Source organism: Centroberyx gerrardi, chromosome 6, assembly GCF_048128805.1.
Source record: "Centroberyx gerrardi isolate f3 chromosome 6, fCenGer3.hap1.cur.20231027, whole genome shotgun sequence".
Taxonomy (NCBI): domain Eukaryota; kingdom Metazoa; phylum Chordata; class Actinopteri; order Beryciformes; family Berycidae; genus Centroberyx; species Centroberyx gerrardi.
The window spans coordinates 10251681-10270131 of NC_136002.1; the positions used below are offsets into that span (position 1 = coordinate 10251681).

At 43.6% G+C, this 18451-nt stretch overlaps 2 protein-coding genes across 6 annotated transcripts; both read right to left on the minus strand.

Annotated features, from left to right (window-relative positions):
* Positions 1-665: 665 nt before the first annotated feature.
* On the minus strand, positions 666-9516 carry LOC139926430 (CLOCK-interacting pacemaker). 5 transcript variants are annotated; one of them, XM_078284226.1, is made up of 7 exons: positions 9499-9516; positions 9225-9312; positions 8793-8982; positions 5177-5374; positions 4661-4840; positions 4038-4255; positions 666-3008 (listed from the first exon to the last, which is right to left on the minus strand). In XM_078284226.1, exons 5-7 carry the CDS (start codon positions 4830-4832, stop codon positions 2028-2030), a joined length of 1371 nt encoding a protein of 456 aa, XP_078140352.1. In that variant the 5' UTR covers positions 4833-4840; positions 5177-5374; positions 8793-8982; positions 9225-9312; positions 9499-9516; the 3' UTR covers positions 666-2027. The 5 variants fall into 5 exon arrangements, with proteins under 5 accessions (XP_078140352.1, XP_078140350.1, XP_078140351.1 ...); XM_078284224.1 differs by having other exon boundaries at positions 9451-9500; XM_078284225.1 differs by lacking the exon at positions 9499-9516 and adding an exon at positions 9441-9469.
* A 3107-nt stretch (positions 9517-12623) lies between these two features.
* ccnp (cyclin P) lies at positions 12624-18285 on the minus strand. Its single transcript, XM_071918166.2, has 9 exons — positions 18212-18285; positions 17163-17288; positions 16698-16794; positions 16144-16316; positions 15221-15319; positions 14794-14949; positions 13770-13928; positions 13446-13624; positions 12624-13088 (listed from the first exon to the last, which is right to left on the minus strand). The coding sequence occupies exons 1-9, from the start codon at positions 18263-18265 to the stop codon at positions 12911-12913; spliced, it is 1221 nt and encodes a 406-aa protein (XP_071774267.2). The 5' UTR covers positions 18266-18285; the 3' UTR covers positions 12624-12910.
* Between the last annotated feature and the right edge of the window lie 166 nt (positions 18286-18451).

The following is an 18451-nucleotide window of genomic DNA, read 5'->3' on the forward strand; positions in this document are numbered from 1 at the left end:
GGTAACACTCAACATTTCAACATTTTTTTTTTAACATATAGCTCCACTTTTCCTGTAAAAAAAAAAAAAAGACCCCCTATGATTAAATGTGAAACTACAGAGGATGCACTTCCAGAGAATTTTCTCTAATGTCACCATGGCAGAGAAACTGGGAGAGTCTCACTGTAAAGTCCCCCTCTGACTATTGATTTTTTTCTTTGAAACCTCCAGAACTACACTCAGTGTAAAACAAAATGTGTTTGTGTACCCTGATGCAGAATGAACAAGACTGATTGACCCCAAAAATCTCAGATTTGACTTGAGTGAAAATTATTGCTTCTAGTTGCTAGATATCCTAAAAAAGGCAATACCATCAGTAGCTGAATCAGCAGTTGCCTATTTGAAATAGATGCAAATCGTGGACTTTTATGACTGTCAATCGCTGGCAGGGGAGTCAAGAGTCAACTCCAGATATCCCAGCTGTGCATCACAACCTCACTGACTCTTTTCAGTTCCCATGGTAACAGTTGGAGTAAATCAAGGTTGTGTACTGCCATTGTCAGACAGTTTCATGTGGAAAAAAATACCACGATATGACTACTCAACTTGAAAAACTGCATATGAGGTCTATTTTTCATATGGCACTTTATTTAAATACCTTAAAATAAATGAAAAAGACATGCATGAACATTGTATAAACCATTTTATTGTTCAGAAATGTGTGCATTGTTGGCAGTGCTGTCCATCAAATGTAAAGCGCAAGGAAAAAATGAAAAAGAAAAAAAAAAAAATCATACAAATACCACATGCACAGTAACCACTTAATCTGCATACACCTAAACGTTATATCACTTTGATATCATCAAGCATGCGCTTTTTTCTCTCAAACTTACAGTATAAACTGTGGTCCATCTATGAGTAAAACAGATGGCCAGTTAACAGAACACCACAAATTTGAGGCTTGGTGCAAATAAAACGATACCATGAAAGTCAACATAGATACAACAAAGATTCTGCATATGAGAGGAAATAGTACAAATGATTATCTTCAAGACACTGTATTGAAATTGCTTCCATTCCCACAAGATGTGTGAAATGTTACATGTGAACTGAATAAAGAAACAATTTCAGTATGATATTTCATATCACACGCATTAAAATGTGCCTTGGTCATGGAAAACCTTGACGAGTGAAAAAATAGTTTTTAAGGCTTGGCTGAAAAGCATTTGGATGACAGTCCTGGCAGAAATCCAGTGTAGTGCAGTCTATGATGTTATGAAGCGGTCCTCCCTGCAACATGAAGCACCAATTTGGCCTCCGCCATTTCCTTTTCCCTTCAAGTGCCATTCTTCAGTGTTCAGCAATGTCTTTGAGGCAGGCACTGAAGGCACTACATTTTTTGGGGCGACTAGCTCTCTGGTCATGAAGCAGGGTGTTGCAAACAAACAATTTCAGCTTCTATTAAGAGACGGCTTTATTCACCTTTACCCTGAATGGATGTGATCTGACATGACAACCAAAAGACTCTGAGAGCTGAAAAATAATGAAATGACACAACAATATATCAGAGCTGTCACTGTGTAAACCAAGTCCCTGTATCTCCTGGGGAAAGATGCTTTAATTTCTCATAATCCTGCAAGTGGTTCACAATCCTAGACCTTCTTTTTTTTTTTTAGAAAGACTGCAATTTGATATTGGCTATGGCTTGAGGATTAGGTTGCACTTGAGTTAATCAGGGATCAGCTTCCAGATTTGCGACACTTTACTCCAGTAAAATGCAATGGGAGACCGGGACTGGAAGTTTTACACATGGACAGAAACATGTACAATGGATACAGAAACTACAGTCACCATTGGATTTCTATTGACCTGCAGAGAAATTGTGTGATCCTGATAAAACTGGGCCTAAATAGCCAGTGATAATCCTTTAAAGCCAAACATAATAGACAAAAAATAACCGTAACTGCTAAAATCATAGGGTTTTTGGTTTTCCACTGAGCAGGCCTGAGAACTCGTCCCTCCCTTCGAAGGTACTGAAGAACATCATCCTAACCGGTGGAACAATCAGGAGGCACAAAGGTGACTTTCTCTGAGGGTTTTCCACTAGCCTTGTGCTCCCTGCCTTGCTCTGAGTGAGACTGCGGTGACGCGGGACACCTCTGGCTTGGGTCTGAGGTCTCAGCGGCAACCGGCCCGTTGGTGTCTCCTAAGGAAACGCTGTCCGGTTGACTCGCTGAATCTGGACGAGAGGCGACTTGCTCATTTCGCAGGATTCTGAGGTCGGGGTAGCTGCCGGACTCTGCCATGGCTCGGTGGAGATGTTTCCAGGCCGCGTTGCCGTCCGTGGGCTCGCTGGCGGCCTGGCACAGTAGCTGGGTGTGCTGGCGCAGCTGGGCGATGTCGCGCTCGGTGGCGTTGCTCTGGCGCAGCAGCTCCCGAGTGCGCAGGGTAATGTCCAGCAGACCTGACTGCCTGAGGATTTCTAACGTGTTGAGGAAACGGCGGTGGCGGGCGCTGGAGACGCCGTTTCTATGAGGCCCTCTGGTTGCTAGGAAGGAAGAGGAGTTGTACAAAGTGGAGGCAGGTGGGGAGCCCAGGCTGGAAGAGACAGTCGGACTGGAGGAGGAACGGCTATCACTGTTTGAACAGCCTGAAAGGGCTAATTCAGGCTGCTGACGAAGGTGCTTCTCAAGTAGGCTGCTGGTGGAAGAACAGCCGTCGCTCTTGTGTTCGGTGCACACCCTCTTGCTCAGGTTCTGGGAGTCCTCGCTCGCTGAAGTCTTGTCCGGCGGCTTCTTGCTGGGGTGTGGGGCGATGCGGGGGTAGGAGTTGAGAATGGGGAGGAAAGTGCCACTTATTTTCCTTCCTGCGCCGCCGGTCTTCCGGGACTTGTGGAGCTGAAGGGCGGCGGGCAAGGCCGGGGCCAGGCGAGGCTGCCGGAGCACGATCACATGGGCGCCACCAGAGCCGCCGGTCTCCACTTTGCAGTTTCCCCAGAGCAGCTGACCTCTTTTCTGGATCATGTCCGGCTGGTAAGAAAGAGAGGAAGAGGGTAAAAGAGGGAGAGAAAAGGAGGACCCCAAACAAGTATTAGGAGGAGGGATATGAATGCATGGACGTTTTTGAAAGGAATGAAATAGGGAGAGAGAAAGGACAGAATTCACCTTTGTTGTCCAAAAGTCAATGAAATCAATCAAATGAAAACTCAAGCATATCCTTTTTTTTTTATATATCAAATCTGTCAATATCATAATAGATTTCTAGCAAAGCTTTGAACTTGAATAGGGCAATTGCAAAATCACAACCCCTCACTCTGTCACATATGGATGTGAAAGTTCTGAAAGACTTCAAAGTGGTAAAAGGTCAGATCCCACAGAGCATTCAAATACACAATACTCATACCAGTCACCCTGACCTTCCTCTGACATTTGTCACACACACACGCACACGCACTCTAATTTCTAAGTGAGTCATAACCTTGTTTCAACCACAGACTCTCACTTTGCAGCTCCCCATCCTCACTTTACAACTCTTCACCCTATTTCCTCCATAGCCCCCCTTTCATTTTAATTCAATCCGTTCAACTTTTCTCTGCCTTCTCGTGCTCTCCTCTGCGTCTCGGGTGTCTTCCTGAATCTTTCATCCGCATCACCTTTCATTTCCCCATTTGCCTCAACTCCTAAACTCCGGTCTTGTTGTACAGTGGCGCTAGTGTATACTGCGTTGGGTACATCTCATTTCTATTTAAAAAGAAATGAGCAGCACTCCAAGCGTATGGACTAATATTTTTTCTTAAAACACGGCAGTAGCAACAGATGAACATGTCTCAGCCCTCGGCCATCATCAGAATAAATTAAGACATATTAGTCCATACGCTTGGAGTGCTGCTCATTTCTTTTGAATTCAGTATCTGTTGACCTTGCACCCAGTCTAAGATATATTCTTTGACATTTGAGCCTTTTTGAGTTCTACATACATTTTAAAGAATCCTTATCAGCAGTGAAATAATGATATCGGTGCATCCCTGACCTCACTGTCCCTCTTCGCATCTCTCTTACCTTTTTGAGCACCATGTTCTTGATAATGTAGATTGGCGGGAGCTCGCGGCTCCCTGGCATCCGGATGGGATTCCCTGGGCGGAGGGGGGGCTGCTCGGCCCTGCCTTGCCCGAGGCCCGGGCCCGGCTGCGCGGCTTCCCCGCGGCCGCTGCCTCTGGGCTGGCTCTTGCTGCTCCGCTGGTCCTCCACATCTGTCTGCTGCCAGTCTGAGCCATTGTCTGGAGAGGAGCAGAGAGAGAAAGACTGACCGATACAAAGAGGAATACAGAGAACTCTTAGGATGACACTGGCCAAAAAGGGAGAGAACAGGAACAGGTGGGCTTTTGAAAACGTCTACCGGCACTCCCAGGGCTTTAGGCTGCCACTAGTCCTTTTATATTTTCTCTCACTGATGAGGGGGGTCCTTGCAGAGAAGCAACAGTCAGCCGGTGAATGTCATGATGCAGACATATGTCCCATTCAGATTTTATAACTATCACAGCCCCTGCTGACTTGTACAGGCAACGTATGAGCATTTGCCACAGATAGCGCTCAACAGCATGCGGGAGTTTATAGGAAATAGTTGTAGAGAATAAGAGTGAGCAGGTTCTCTGATTGTATCGGCCGCATTTACTTGAACTCACCAGAGAAGCCAGAGTCTTTCTCTGAGCTGCAGCGGGAGCCCCTTCCACTGGAGTCGGCCGTGTCTTCAGTGCCACGTAAGGCCAGCAGAGTGGTGCTGTTGCTCTTATCTTTAGCGTTCTTGCTGGATGTGCAAGGACTACGCTCGCTCAGGCAAGGCTGTTCCTTAGGCATACCGAGCCCTAATGAGAAAGTCCACACCAGGATATGACATTGACTCTGCCTCTGAATGCCAGCAGACATGTAAGAGCATTTCTCCTATGGTTACTTCCAAAGAATTCCTCTGCCAGTTTTGCTTTAACGACACACAGTTCTGTATCATTTTGTTCTTACAGATGGGGAACAATAAAAAAAAATGAATGCCCATCTTCAAATTGCAGTGTGTTTTGGTTCCATACTACTATTATTTGGTATGTGAAATAAAACAATAACTGTGCAATTTAAGTGCAGATTCTATACTAGAAGTATAGTAGTAGCATCTTAAAGTCTGAAAGCTATGAACATCCGGCTCTTGATACCTTATTGTCAGGTCTTCTGATCAGCCTTATTGCATTTTCAAGTATTTCTGTGCAGATTCAGATGTCACTATGCTTGGCTGCTTTAAGTAACTGAGGCAGTGTGGAGTTTATGGTTGTAGTAAAGTAATCACAGGTCTGAGTCTTCAGTCCAACAGTGAGTCATCATGCTGCTGTAACAGAGTTTCCAAAGTGGCATCCCTAATAAGAGTATAGAGACAAAGCATCAAGAAATGTGTCTTTCTCCAAATAGTTTTGCAGATTACCATATACTGTATGTTTAATGAGGTTCTGTATTAGGGCTGCAAAATTAAGTCAAAATCACAAATACCTAGCCTACTGCAATTTTCAAGATGTTGGATATTTTATTAGGAGGCAAAGATCTTTTAGACAGCAAGGTAGACACAAGGTATTAAATGTGCAGAATCCCTGACCTACAAAACAGGTTACATTTTACAAAAATGCTTGATTGTTTTCAAACCAAGCAAATCCAAAGCATTCATTTTACTTTACCTTGCAATCACACAGACTTTTTTCAAGTACTTAAACAGATATTACGCAGGCCTAGTAAAAGCAGTGTCCACGTGTGTTGTAATTCATATTGCAATCACAATAATCAGCAAAAAAAAGAATGCAACGTCTGTCAATATCATGCAGCCTTCTGTTGTCAACATCATTCAATAAAGACCAAGACGTTAAACTGAAACAAGTTCAAGACAAAGGTTAACGAGCTCAGTCTTGTATGAGACCAAGAATTTAATCTTTAATCTTAATCTTTTTTTTTTTATTCTATATTCATCATACACTACCATCAGCTTGCTGTATCAAATAACTCCTTGAACAAATGTTACAAAATACTTTCAGGAAGAAAATGCCACGGAGAGTTGCCAAACCACAGCAGGAATGCCTTCTGCTAGAGGAAAATCACTGACCTGGTAGCCTATTGCCTTATCAGGTTTGTCAAATTGTGGGCAGCGAAGTTATTATAGTAAACTAAACATAAAACAAAGATAAAACAGGTGTTAAAAACATTGTTGTAAACTGAAATAAAAAAGTAGGCTGAAGAAAAAAAACAACTGAAACCATCTTGTCTAGCCTACTTCTAAAACTTGTAAATAAAATTAAAAAATATATATAATAAAAAAAAAACACTACCGAAGCCACATTGAAAACTAACTACAACTAAACTGAAATTGAAATAAGTAGAAAAATAAAAACTAATAAAAATAATGAATGAACCAATAGGAACTTCAAGAAGTTCAGGACCCATGACCAAGACCAAGACTAGATCCGACACGAGCTTCTCTACTCAGCAACTGGTTTCTATGTACATTGTACAATATTGACAACAGGTCACTCTTTTCCATGGCGGCCACGCATCTTCAATAAGGCACTGAGCAATAAACAGCTGTAAATGCATATGGTCCCAGTGCCTCTCCTTGGTGACGAGACGGTTACACAATAGGATCATGGCTTTTGTTTGATCAGAGGAATTGTACATATTTGAATTTGAGTGACGTGTATCTGGAGACGATGATCCAACTCTACATGTAGAGTCAATTTTATTAAAAAACAGGTTTGTCACAAAGTGCTTTTCAGAAAACAGGACACAAATACATGTAAAAACACGATAATAAAACAAGGGCAGCGTAAGGTGGCATAGGCCAAGTAGTAGGCTTCACTGGACTGGAGCATGTGTCTGTGCGCGCGCCCACCGTGCATTGACAGGGGTAATGCGTTCACGCTGTTTTGAACATAGGCCTCCACGATGTCTTATTTGGCTTCTCCTCCATTTCGCTCAATCCTCTCAGACTGTAACCCGCTTCTGTCACCTCTGTGTATTTTGAGTCCACTGAAATACCCTCTACATCTTTCTCCCATGCACATGCGCGCACGCACTCATATGGACCCATGTGTTGTGTGCGACAGCTGACCTCTCCCTCTCAACCCCTGGCCCTTAGCCACAGACTTATCTAGGCACAAAAAAATATATTGGACTTGTTAGGTATATGCGTGCTCACTTGAAGCGGCTGAGCTAAATGACTATGCCACGAATTAAACCATGTAGTATGAGACACTATTTACAGTGGCAAAGACGTTAGTGATGTGCTTGGGAAGAGTTTATGTCGGGTCAGCCAGACAGTGCAGACATGGAGCAGACGGTGGAAGTTATTACAGGAATCTGTGCACTTCTTGTCTCACATCTTGCCCAAAAGCCAGGGTTAGGAGCGTTTATTTATTCTCTCTCTCTCTCTCTCACACACACACACACACACACACACACAGTATGCGCCAAGCTTGACTGTCAACATATACGTTGCAGCCAAAACGGCTACACCCGCTCCATATGCGTCCCCATAGCCTATTTAGTGTCAGCTAAAATACACCCTACCGGCCTGTGAGAAACTGCTTGAGAAGGGTCACTTTTAAAATATCTTCGATAATAGAGCAAAATGAATATGAATGGATACAAAGCATGGACGATCAATTCTAGCCTGCTCATAAGTTTGTTTTTTGTGAAGAGGTGGGAAGGAATGCGAACAGGAATAGGCTATCTGACAGAGGCATGTCTCTGTGCTGCCTTCAAATGGTCCTCGATAATCCTATACTCCCAATTGCGAAAATTGTAAATGTTTGCAGCATTCAGATGGTTTGGGGTCTTTCTCAGTTTGCGTTTTTGTTGTGTTCTTATGATTAGGCGTCTGGCGCCACATCTGACGGCCAATGTACGATTCCAAAAACAAAAGAAGACAAAGACGGAGGGCGGATGAAGATCCCGGAGGTTGAATTGCCAGCTGAACATGCATCGGACGAATGGGAAGTCCCAGTTCATTGAGAACAAACAGCAACAGTCTAATCAGCATCGAGGAAAACGACCAGCACGAGACAAGAATCGACTTGACATCCATGAAATTGATAATCGCCTTTTGTTCAGCTAAAACAATGGGACCTATAACTAAATTGTTTTTATGGTGGCTGTTGATTTATGTTTATGTGACACAGCCTACTCTTCAGCGGTATAACGAAAACGAGGAAATGTGCAATGGGCAAGTAGCCTAACTGACTTTTTCATTTGTTTGCCATATGTTGTAAACATCACCTTTATGATAAATTGTTTATACGAGTTTCATGCTCTCCACCTGCTATCGGCTAAGCGTCACATCTCGGCAACTCATCATATGTCCCTCTTCGTTTCACACTTTTTGCGTCGTTCATGTACGCGTGCACTCGATATTTCCGACAGCATTTGAAGGCAACACTACTCGCTCCCAGCTGCAATCTCACAGGCGCTCCTCCCCTACCCCATATTATGTAACCTATAACTTTGAGTCCAGCCCTCCCCATTACACAGACTTCCTCTCACATTGCTCGTAAACACCTATAAGGTTGTATAAGGACACACAGCAAAAAAAAAAAAGCGGTTGAAAACGGAGAGACATTGGTCGGCTGTTGAAAAAAAAAAAAAAAAACACAACTCTCTAAATATGGAAAACTTATCAAAGACAGAAGGAATTAATAAGCAAAGTGTTTTTGTGCCTTAAGTAGGCACAGTTATATCACGGCTATTCAAATCCATTATATTTATTATTAAGTAAATTATAAAGAACGGAAAACCTACCTCCAAACGTCAAATAGGCCTAGGCAGTTATTTCTAGTGAAAGGTCGTGAGCCCCCTCTCACCCAGTTGTCGGACACGGAGCATTAGGCTAAGCCTGGAGCGGCTGGAGGATCATATTTACGGTGTTAACTGTCCGACCGCCTCTGAAAACACTTCATTCTCCTCTTCCAGTCCCTGTCGGCTTCCTATACTACAGTAATAAAGGAATTGAGTGAGATTTACTAGTGTCAAGTTCCCCAGAATGAAAAAAACAGCAATTCCGGTTAACATTTCCAAAATAAAGCATAGTGAAGACAATGCGTCGTCACGATTTTAGAATAATACAAAGTACTCAAGTGTTTTAAAGAGCAATCAGAAGTAGCCTAAATGAAAACAAATTTCCCCAAATGCCCTGTTTGAAAGTTTATTTGTCCTATACAAACCAGTACTTACCTAAATACTTTCCCAAAAGTGTGAATGGTACGCTTTTATTTTAAATTCCCGGTGTTATTCTGTCCGTCTCTGCCGGCTTGACGCCGCCCTGAGATTTGACGACCCGACGTTGAAAAGCAAAAAATATATATTTATAAAAAAAAATAAAAAAATAAATTAGGATATCAAAATCGATTGGTTCTGGCAATCGATCCTGTGTGCATGACCAGGACCGACCCAAACTCACCCGTCGATGACATCACGAAACGTCGGGTTGATAACAGTTTGTCCTTACCTGAACTTACGGTCGCCTGTTGGACCAACTACCAGCTACAAAACACGCTGTTCCCCTGCACGAGCTGAAAGCCCATTGGTTAACGTCGCTAATACCGACAGCCAATCGTGGACGAGTGCACATGTAGGGGCGGGACAGCCGTAGTGGCAGAAGCAAACAAAAGAGTCAGTAAGTTATTATCGAACGTCTGTGTAAATTCAAAACATCCAGGTGATAGAAGGTTTAAAAAGGATTTATTTTAAAACACTGGACTAAAAAGTACAAAACAACACGTTTCAGTGTTCATCCAAACACCATCATCAGTTGTAATGAGTGCAGCAGGAAGTAACTCTGGCAAATAAATACACACAAAAAAGTCACATGATAAGCACATGGCATGAGGTGTTGAAGTCACATGACTTGTTGAGATGTAATCACTGAGTGTGTGTTTGCCAGAGAAGATGGTGTTCCCAGCAGCTTACAGTGATGCCCCTTCCCCCTCCATCTTTACACAGTGTCTCCCATTGTGGCCAATCTACATGGAAGAAGTGGAGAGGAAGGCGTTGGATACCTACAGGGGAGTTGCTCCGAGCCATTGGTTCAGGTATGTGGATGACACCTGGGTGAAGATCAAGACCCATGAAATCGGTCCCTTTACTGACCACATCAATTCAGTGGATAATAACATCAAAGTTCACAAAAGAAGAGATGAGGGAAAACCAACTCCCATTCTTAGACTGTGGGATAAATATGAGGGAAGGGGGAAAGCTTCAGGTTGAGGTCTTCCGGAAGCCAACCCACACCGACCAGTACCTCATGTTTGACTCTCACCATCCACTTGAGCATAAACTGGGAGTGATCCGCACCCTGCAACACCAGGCGGAGACTGTACCCACAAACCCTGAGGCTAGAGACAAGGAACAGAATCATATAAAACAAGCACTGAAACATTGTGGCTATCCGGAGTGGGCCTTTATTAAAACACACACAAAATACAAAAAGGAGTCTACACAACCAGGAAAAATGGAAATGGATCGTAATGTCAGAAGAAATCATGTTGTTATTCCATATGTGGCTGGGCTTTCTGAGAAGTTTCGAAGGGTTTTCTCCAAGCACAACATCCCTGTGTATTTAAAACCTAAGAACACACTGAGACAGCGTTTGGTCCATCCTAAGGACCAGATTCCCAAACATCAAAAGAGCAACCTGGTATATGCAGTCAAATGCAGTGAGGAGTGCAAAGATCTCTATATTGGGGAAACCAAACAGCCGCTCAGTAGACGCCTGTCCCAACACAGGCGAGCAAACTCCTCTGGACAAGACTCAGCAGTCTACACCCACTAACAACAAAAGGAACAGTTTTCACGACCATGATGTACACATCTTGGACAGAGAAGATGGGTGGTTTGAAAGAGGTGTCAAGGAGGCCATCTATGTCAAAGTGGAACGACCCTCACTAAACAGAGGAGGGGGTCTGAGACATCATCTGTCCCCAGCCTATAATGCTGTGTTAAAAACGGTTCCTCAGCGCTTTATGGACAAACCAACTTGCTCCACCTCACAAGCAGGGGAAGGGGAATCACTGTAAACTGCTGGGAACACCGTCTTCTCCGTCTTCTATGTAATCACTCAGTGATTACATCTCAACAAGTCATGTGACTTCAACACCTCATGCCATGTGCTTATGTGACTTTTTTGTGTGTATTTATTTGCCAGTTACTTCCTGCTGCACACATGTTTTAAAAGAAATCCTTTTTAAACCTTATTATCGAACAGCTTTAATAACCGTAATTTTTGTCAAAGGTCTCCACTTTAGAAAATGACCTGATCCAAGCATGGAGAAATAAACGCCCATCTGCATGTCGACATTTGTAGACACAAAGGCATGTTTGGCTTGCTTCAACACCCGTTTTATCTCGAGCTGTGTAGAGCACATCGGATAAGTTAATTTGACCCCAGTGAGGGAATTGAATCATTGCCGCAACAAAGAATAGGACATGGCAGTGGCTAGGATAGGACTGGCGTCAATAAATCAGTAGTCTCCAGCCATGTGTTTGCAGGTTTTCATCACAACCAAACACGACTGCAGCTGATTGATTCCCCTGATTAGCACGCATTCATGGGGAACTAATCACTTTCAAGCTGATTTCACAGCTGGTGCAGTGTTTGGTTGGAATGAAAACCACTGAAATGGAGGGTGTGAAACATAATGAAGCTGATAATTACAACCAATAGAACGCTGGTAAAAAAAAAATAGGGTGTGTAAACTGTGTTGGTTCTCTGCATCTAATAATGATATCAACCATGCTGAAGTAGCACATTATGCTACACTTCAACACCATTTCCATAATGAGCTGTGCCAACATGCTTGAGCAAGAACAGACCAGGGTTCCAACACATTTTCAATTAAAAAATTTCATACTTTTTTTTCCAGACAGAAGATTTTGTCAGGTGTTCAATATGATTTACGCAGATAGACATCTTGCCCCTGCTAACTAGGTCATATCACTGTATAGATGAAGATTGTTCTTCACAGCGACAAATATCAAAATATGTGAGATGATTGGCAGGGTTCCTACACGGCTTCCATTTTAAAATTCCATATTTTTCCCAGACCCTATGTTCTTGACTGGATTTGATTGTGGTCGGTATTTGATATAATGCATGCTGACAGTGGCTGGGTAATAAGAGCATCCCTCTATCTGAAAATTATTTTCACATCAACAAAAACTGGACTCAAAGTGGGTCTACAACATAAAAGCTATAATTATGTGTGTATCGGACCTGAACCACAACATTTTCCATACTTTTCCAGACATTTTTTCAAATTCCCAAACTATTCAAGACCTGGAAATGATCAAATTCATTTTTAATACTTTTCCAGACCTGCGTAGGAACCCTGACAGACTCAGGGAGTGTCTTAACACTGCAGACATGCAGCCAGCAGGTGGTTCTGCTTTCATGTAGAGAAATTGGTCACTATGTCAATGGACTCAGATGACTTAAGACAACAGTTAAATATCCAGGTCAGATAACTTAGTGCAAAAATAATTACATTTCAGAAATTCAGTAATTTGCAGCAGACACTTTATTTTTACATTAAAAATTCTCAAATAACTTTGACAGACAGCCCATGTCATCCCCAAAAATGACAAAAGGACCAACATTCAATACAAATATTTTCTAAATCAGCTGCAAGATAAGAGCATAAAACACACATGCCACACGCATGCAATCCCACTTGACCAAACAGTTTTTGGCACCAAATCTTTCACGCTTCTTCCTCACCCGTCTCCATGGCGACTCTGTAGGCTTGTAAATCCTCAGCATGCCTGAGGCTCTGATCACTGACAAGGGAGTGAAGTCCTCAAGTGACACTGGTCTAGTATCTCTGCCTTGAAGCTCTGGAATACGATTCTCCCCCTGTGGGACGTCAGGTGTGTACAGTAGGGAGGCCCAGCAGACCAGAGGCATTCTTAAGACCAGGGTGGCTGCTGATGTGCATGGTTTCTGGGGAGGAGAATTTGATAAAAGTAGCACAAGTGTCTCGGCTGTGGGCCTTGGCTGCGGCGCCTGCCAGGATGTGCATGATCTTCAGGAGGGCCGTTTCACTGGAAGACAGAAAGAACACAGGGGTCAAATTGACAGCCAGGAACAGATGCTGACTTCTTAACATGAAGAATTCCTGACCAAAGGGAACATCGACACTTACAAAGTACAGCTTTGCAACAGTTAAGTCAGAGCTCAATGAGTAGAGTATCAATACTACCAGGGTTAGGGGTTTCAATTCATTGATCCACCCATAGTAAAAATGTATGCATTCTTGATACTGATCGGGCACCAAATGGCAGGTGTTACATGCTGGCAGGGCTGATGTAGGTGGATAAAGGGAATACATCTCATGATTCAAGTTAAAATAGATATCATCCTCCTCATACCACCCAGTGCTGTTGGGGTTGTCCACACACCTGCCCACATGGATGCTGGAGGCCAGACACCAGGCAGCCTCCCCCTCCGGTGTGGGGGGCTCCTGCAGCACTCGACGCGCCAAGCAGAGGGCAGCACCTGCTAACTGCACAGGCAGGAACACCACACACTGGCCCTCCAGCAGAGAGAGCTCCAGCAGATAGCGAGCCATCCACACCACCTGGTGGCACACAGAGGAGGGACTCTATGGACTCTATATACTGGAACATGAGTCTCATGACAGCTGCGCCAATGATGCTTGATGTACACAAAAAACTTGTGGCTGACAAGTCTGATTAAGAAACCAGCAGACAATGTCGACCCACCTTGGCACTACAGCGAGCGATGGAGGCAGAGAGCAGGAGGAAGTGCAGAGGGGGACAGTAGGTCAAGTCAAACTTGAGCCCGCAAAGGACTTTGCGCTCCATCCGCAGCAGCTGATGCTTACTGTAGCTGTGGTCCATCAGGTAGCAGAGCCCCGACACCTGGGAGAAGAGCAAAAATTGAGCAGGGGGAAAAAAAGCACTTGAGAAAATCATTTTCTGCAAATCATGTCTTGTTTACAGAGCAATATCTACTTAAAAAGGAAGTACATGTTATATAATTTAACCTCAACTATGAATCATCCCACCTTATCTGAAAATTTTCAAGCAAAAACCACAATTGTCATTGTATTCAGAAAGAATTACATCTTTGACGTCATCTACTGACGTCAAAATGTGACAATGTGTCAACATTGTCTTTTTGGATGTATACTATTGAAAATACACATCCACCAAAAAATAAGACATTTTGGTCATAATTCACCGCCCTGTCTGATTATGGGTGAAATATGCAGCTTTACAATGCGTTTTCACTCATTTTAGCTAGCTAGCAGTAGCTTGCAAAACCATGAATATGCCATGCGGCTGTACAGAATCTGCACTCGTTTACCTTTACTTATACACACACACACACACACACACACACACACACACACACACACACACACGGTAGGATGGCCGAGCTCTCCCAATACTACACAGTCTGTTAGCCACTGAAAAGCTCCACTTGGTTACGAGTCTTGCTCAAGGCCGAAAAAGGGAGGAGTATGGTTTATTCACCTCTCCCTCTCAGATTTACCCAGCTGGTTTGGGGATCTAAAGTAGAGACCCTTGAGTCACAAACTAACCTTTACTGCTTTCAGGCCATCACTGTCTGAAGACTGAAACACTCAAAGAACATTTGCTCCATTCAACCAACAGCAAGCTAGCGATTGTATTTGTCATGGAGAGTTTGGACGAGCTGACGCCATGTGGAGTCAGCCAGGTTAACGTAACTCTACAATTGGGGAGGGCGGATCTAGCTTACCTCAGGGAGGAGACACTCTTCCTTCTTGGCGGCAAGGAAGAGGCAAACCACACCGAGGAGCTGCAGGTTGGCTGTGGACACTTTGATCTGGCGGAGGGAGCGGTTGAGGAGGTGTATGGCCAGATAGAGGGTCTCTTCCTGGAAATGCAACAGCTCCTGGAAGGACACAAACAGGGCATTCTAGATTAAAAGCCAGACTTGTTCCATGTTTCTAAGTTGATAGCCTAATTAGTTTCCCTGACTGGGCATCCAACTCAATGCTTTGCCATCAGACAAATATACCTATTGTTTTGTTACAATTTCACCTTCATTCAAAGATTCTAGAGAAAGTACAAGCATGTGCCCTCAAGTTAACATCATGGATTCTCAGATAAGCCTTGGTTTTGATCTTCCCATTAAGAAAAGGCTCAGGCAATGCAGCACTCACATGAACCTGAATAAGCCAGTCCACCAGGACAGTGCGAGTGGTGTCTGTGAAGGGCCGGGGCAGGTCAGTGTTGGGAAAAGAGTACCGGAACTGATGTCTCTGCAGGATGAACACAGACAGGGGGCACAATCTAAATTAAAATCACTAAAAAAAGACCCAGTGAAATGAGAAGGACATTTCCCAATTTCATGGTATTGTTAAAAGGTTGTTTTTTTTTGTGCCAATCATCTAGAATGCCCCTCTCCTTTACATTATTCATGGTGGCATCTGCACACAATCAGTACAGTTGGAGATATCAGGGGTCGTTTTCCAACCTTCAGAAGAAGCCATTTGCTGACAATCATTTTTGTACAGCATGAAAGACAACTTCCACAGAATTGCCTGAGTGAGACAATTATCACAGTAAACATGATTCCCTTTGTAACCTTCAAGACGCTGCTTGATCTTTGAACTGGATGCAAGCAGCTGCTGGGAAAGACAGGTGTTGATATTATACAATTGGGAAAGGTTGAAGACAAGGCGGGCCACTGCACGAGTTACAGGAACCAGGCAGTTTACTAGTAGTCCAATTGGGGGATGACTAGATTATATCGAGGGATTGGAGCCAGAGGGGTGCAAGTAAGGGTTAACAAACTTTACAGGAGAGCCAAAACAAAAAAGTGGACATAACTTTGATCAACTGTTTGATAAATCTATTTTGATAATGATAATGTCATCACATAAATACTCAAAGAGATTCACTACTAAATAGATCTCCTCAAGAGCTTTAACTTGATATATAGATCTCAAAATGCCAGTTATCCCCTTCTGGCTCCAAGCCCTGATTATATAAAGCATTCCACAATTGTGCATCTTATATGAACTTCCATCCACGCATTGTTGCATAGATATTAAGCAGAAGTTAAGAGCTTCTGAGGTCTCACCATCATGTCCAAGAAGATGTCCCAGGCGTACGTCCGGTCCCAGATGAGGTTCAGTTTCTCCAAAGCCATCTCCACTTCATGGCGCAGCAAGCTGGGCACCAGAGCCTGCAGGCTGTGGAGGCCCTGAAACCCATGGGGGTACAGAAGCACCGGCTCCTCCGGACACCCATCTGCTACACAGGAAGCAAAGGAGGACAAGGAGAACTACGAACACCAACAAGCAGATTTCATTCTTCCATCTTTCACAGCATCATCAACAGTAAAATACAGATATGTCGCTGTCATTTTTTCTGACTGAAAACACTGTTCAAATGACAATTCATTTTATGTGCAAAATTAATATTATATTGTGAAAATACACACTAGAATAAGACCACTAAATGATCTCAAACAGGTATTCCCACTTTGAGAACATTGAAAGGAGAAGTCTTCTCATTACAGACTTCATTCTGACAGCTTTAAGCCAAATCCAATAACAGTAGGTGGGGAATGGAAGTCCCCACAAGATGTGCAGCTATGTGGGGGTCTCTGGTGTGGAAAGAAAGTTTGAGAACCTTGGACATTGAGCATACTGCCAGCTGAGTGTGTCTGACTGTCTTCATGGAAGCCCATGATGATGCCGTCACTCGTTGACACAGATAACCTCCTGTCCTGCAGACAGACAACACCTTAAACGTCATCAGTGCAATATGCATGCTGATTTGTAAATGGAACTATTGTGACAGATGCAATTACATTACATTTTATACATTTTGATGACTCTTATCCAAAGCAGCTTACAATGACTGCAAGTCGATGAGTGCAACAGCTTAAATTCCTAGATCAGCAAATGATGAACACCAGCTACATGGAGTATGAAAGTCAGGGTCTTTGTGTCCTCACAATATATTCCTGTGACCACATAATCATCATGTCAGAGCGACATGTGAGCAAGTAATAGAATCAAGAGCTAAGGGGAGAGACATATTTTGTGTGTGTGTGTTGGGGGCGGTGGTAGACCAGACTATCAGGAAGCATACCCATCTGCGCACTGGCTCCATCTTGACGGGGGCCATCCTGGGCTCATCTCCCTCCAGGGCCTGCCAGCGATCCTTAGGCCCACAGGCATTAGCCCAAGTTCTTAGGGGGGCACGCTTCTCTTCCGCCTGGAGGGGGGAACAGCACATGATGCCATCCTAGACATTTTTAAAAAGGGCAGCCTACCCATTATTACCATTACAGTGGCAAAACAGCGATTGTTTATTGTAATAGAGTTTGTTGCTGTTCATTCACCGAATGACACTCAAATTTACAAGCAGGTGACTTGTGGGACGTCGTTGGCAAGGGGACAGCATTGGAAACAAATTGATAAAAATTGCTAAATGTGTTAAAACAGCGATTCTCAATCCTGGTCCTCAGGAACCAGAGCCCCTGCTAATTTTCACTCCAGCCATCTAATCAGGGACTGATTCACACCTGGGATGCCAGGTGAATGCAATTAACTACCTGATAGGACAGAAAAGCAGCAGGGCTGTGGGATTTGAGGAACAGGATTGAGAACCACTGTGTAAAGTAGACTGTGTTATAACAATTTAACATGATACCAGTTTGCCTAGTACTTGTATGGAAGGCAGCTCACCTGAAATGTTTGACCTAATAGTTTCACTGTTGAAGGAAAGTAGCCTACATTTCCTAAAGAAAATGTGTGTGCTAGCTGAAACCAGCTGGAAATGGGCGTAATTGCTTAAGTTTGAAAGGTTAAAAAGTTTGATTCAAGTTTTGTTTTTTTACGTGTTTACAATTTCACCACCACATCCCTGTGTCTCACTATTCACTGCCATCCATTTATTTAGGGAAGACATATGAATAAATGCTAACATTTATTTAGAAACACAAGGGGGAATTGAGGGTCAAACAAATTTTACAAATATCAAAAAATAAGCTGAGCACATCCACACATCTCCCAGTTTAAGCATGTATGTTACTGGGGTCTCCAGCTCAACATGTTGAGCAGCAGTCGACTTAAGAATAGCCTACAACGGTTTGTTTTATTTTTAAGAGAATAATAAGTGAGAAACACCGTCCTCACCTTCTTGTGTAAGTCCAGCAGAGGCTTGGAGTCGCAGAGCCCGGTCCTGGCCATGGTCAGAGCCGGAGACAGAGTTCCCCTTTCGGCCTGCTGCAGCTACTTATCCACGGGTCTGGGCGGAGGGCGGAGAGAGCGAGAAAGCCGCCATGCCGCCCGCAGAGCCGCTAATAAACACAGGTGGGTGGGCCACTGATTGGGGGTGCGGACACCGGTGTCAAGTTAGCCATAATGAAAACTACG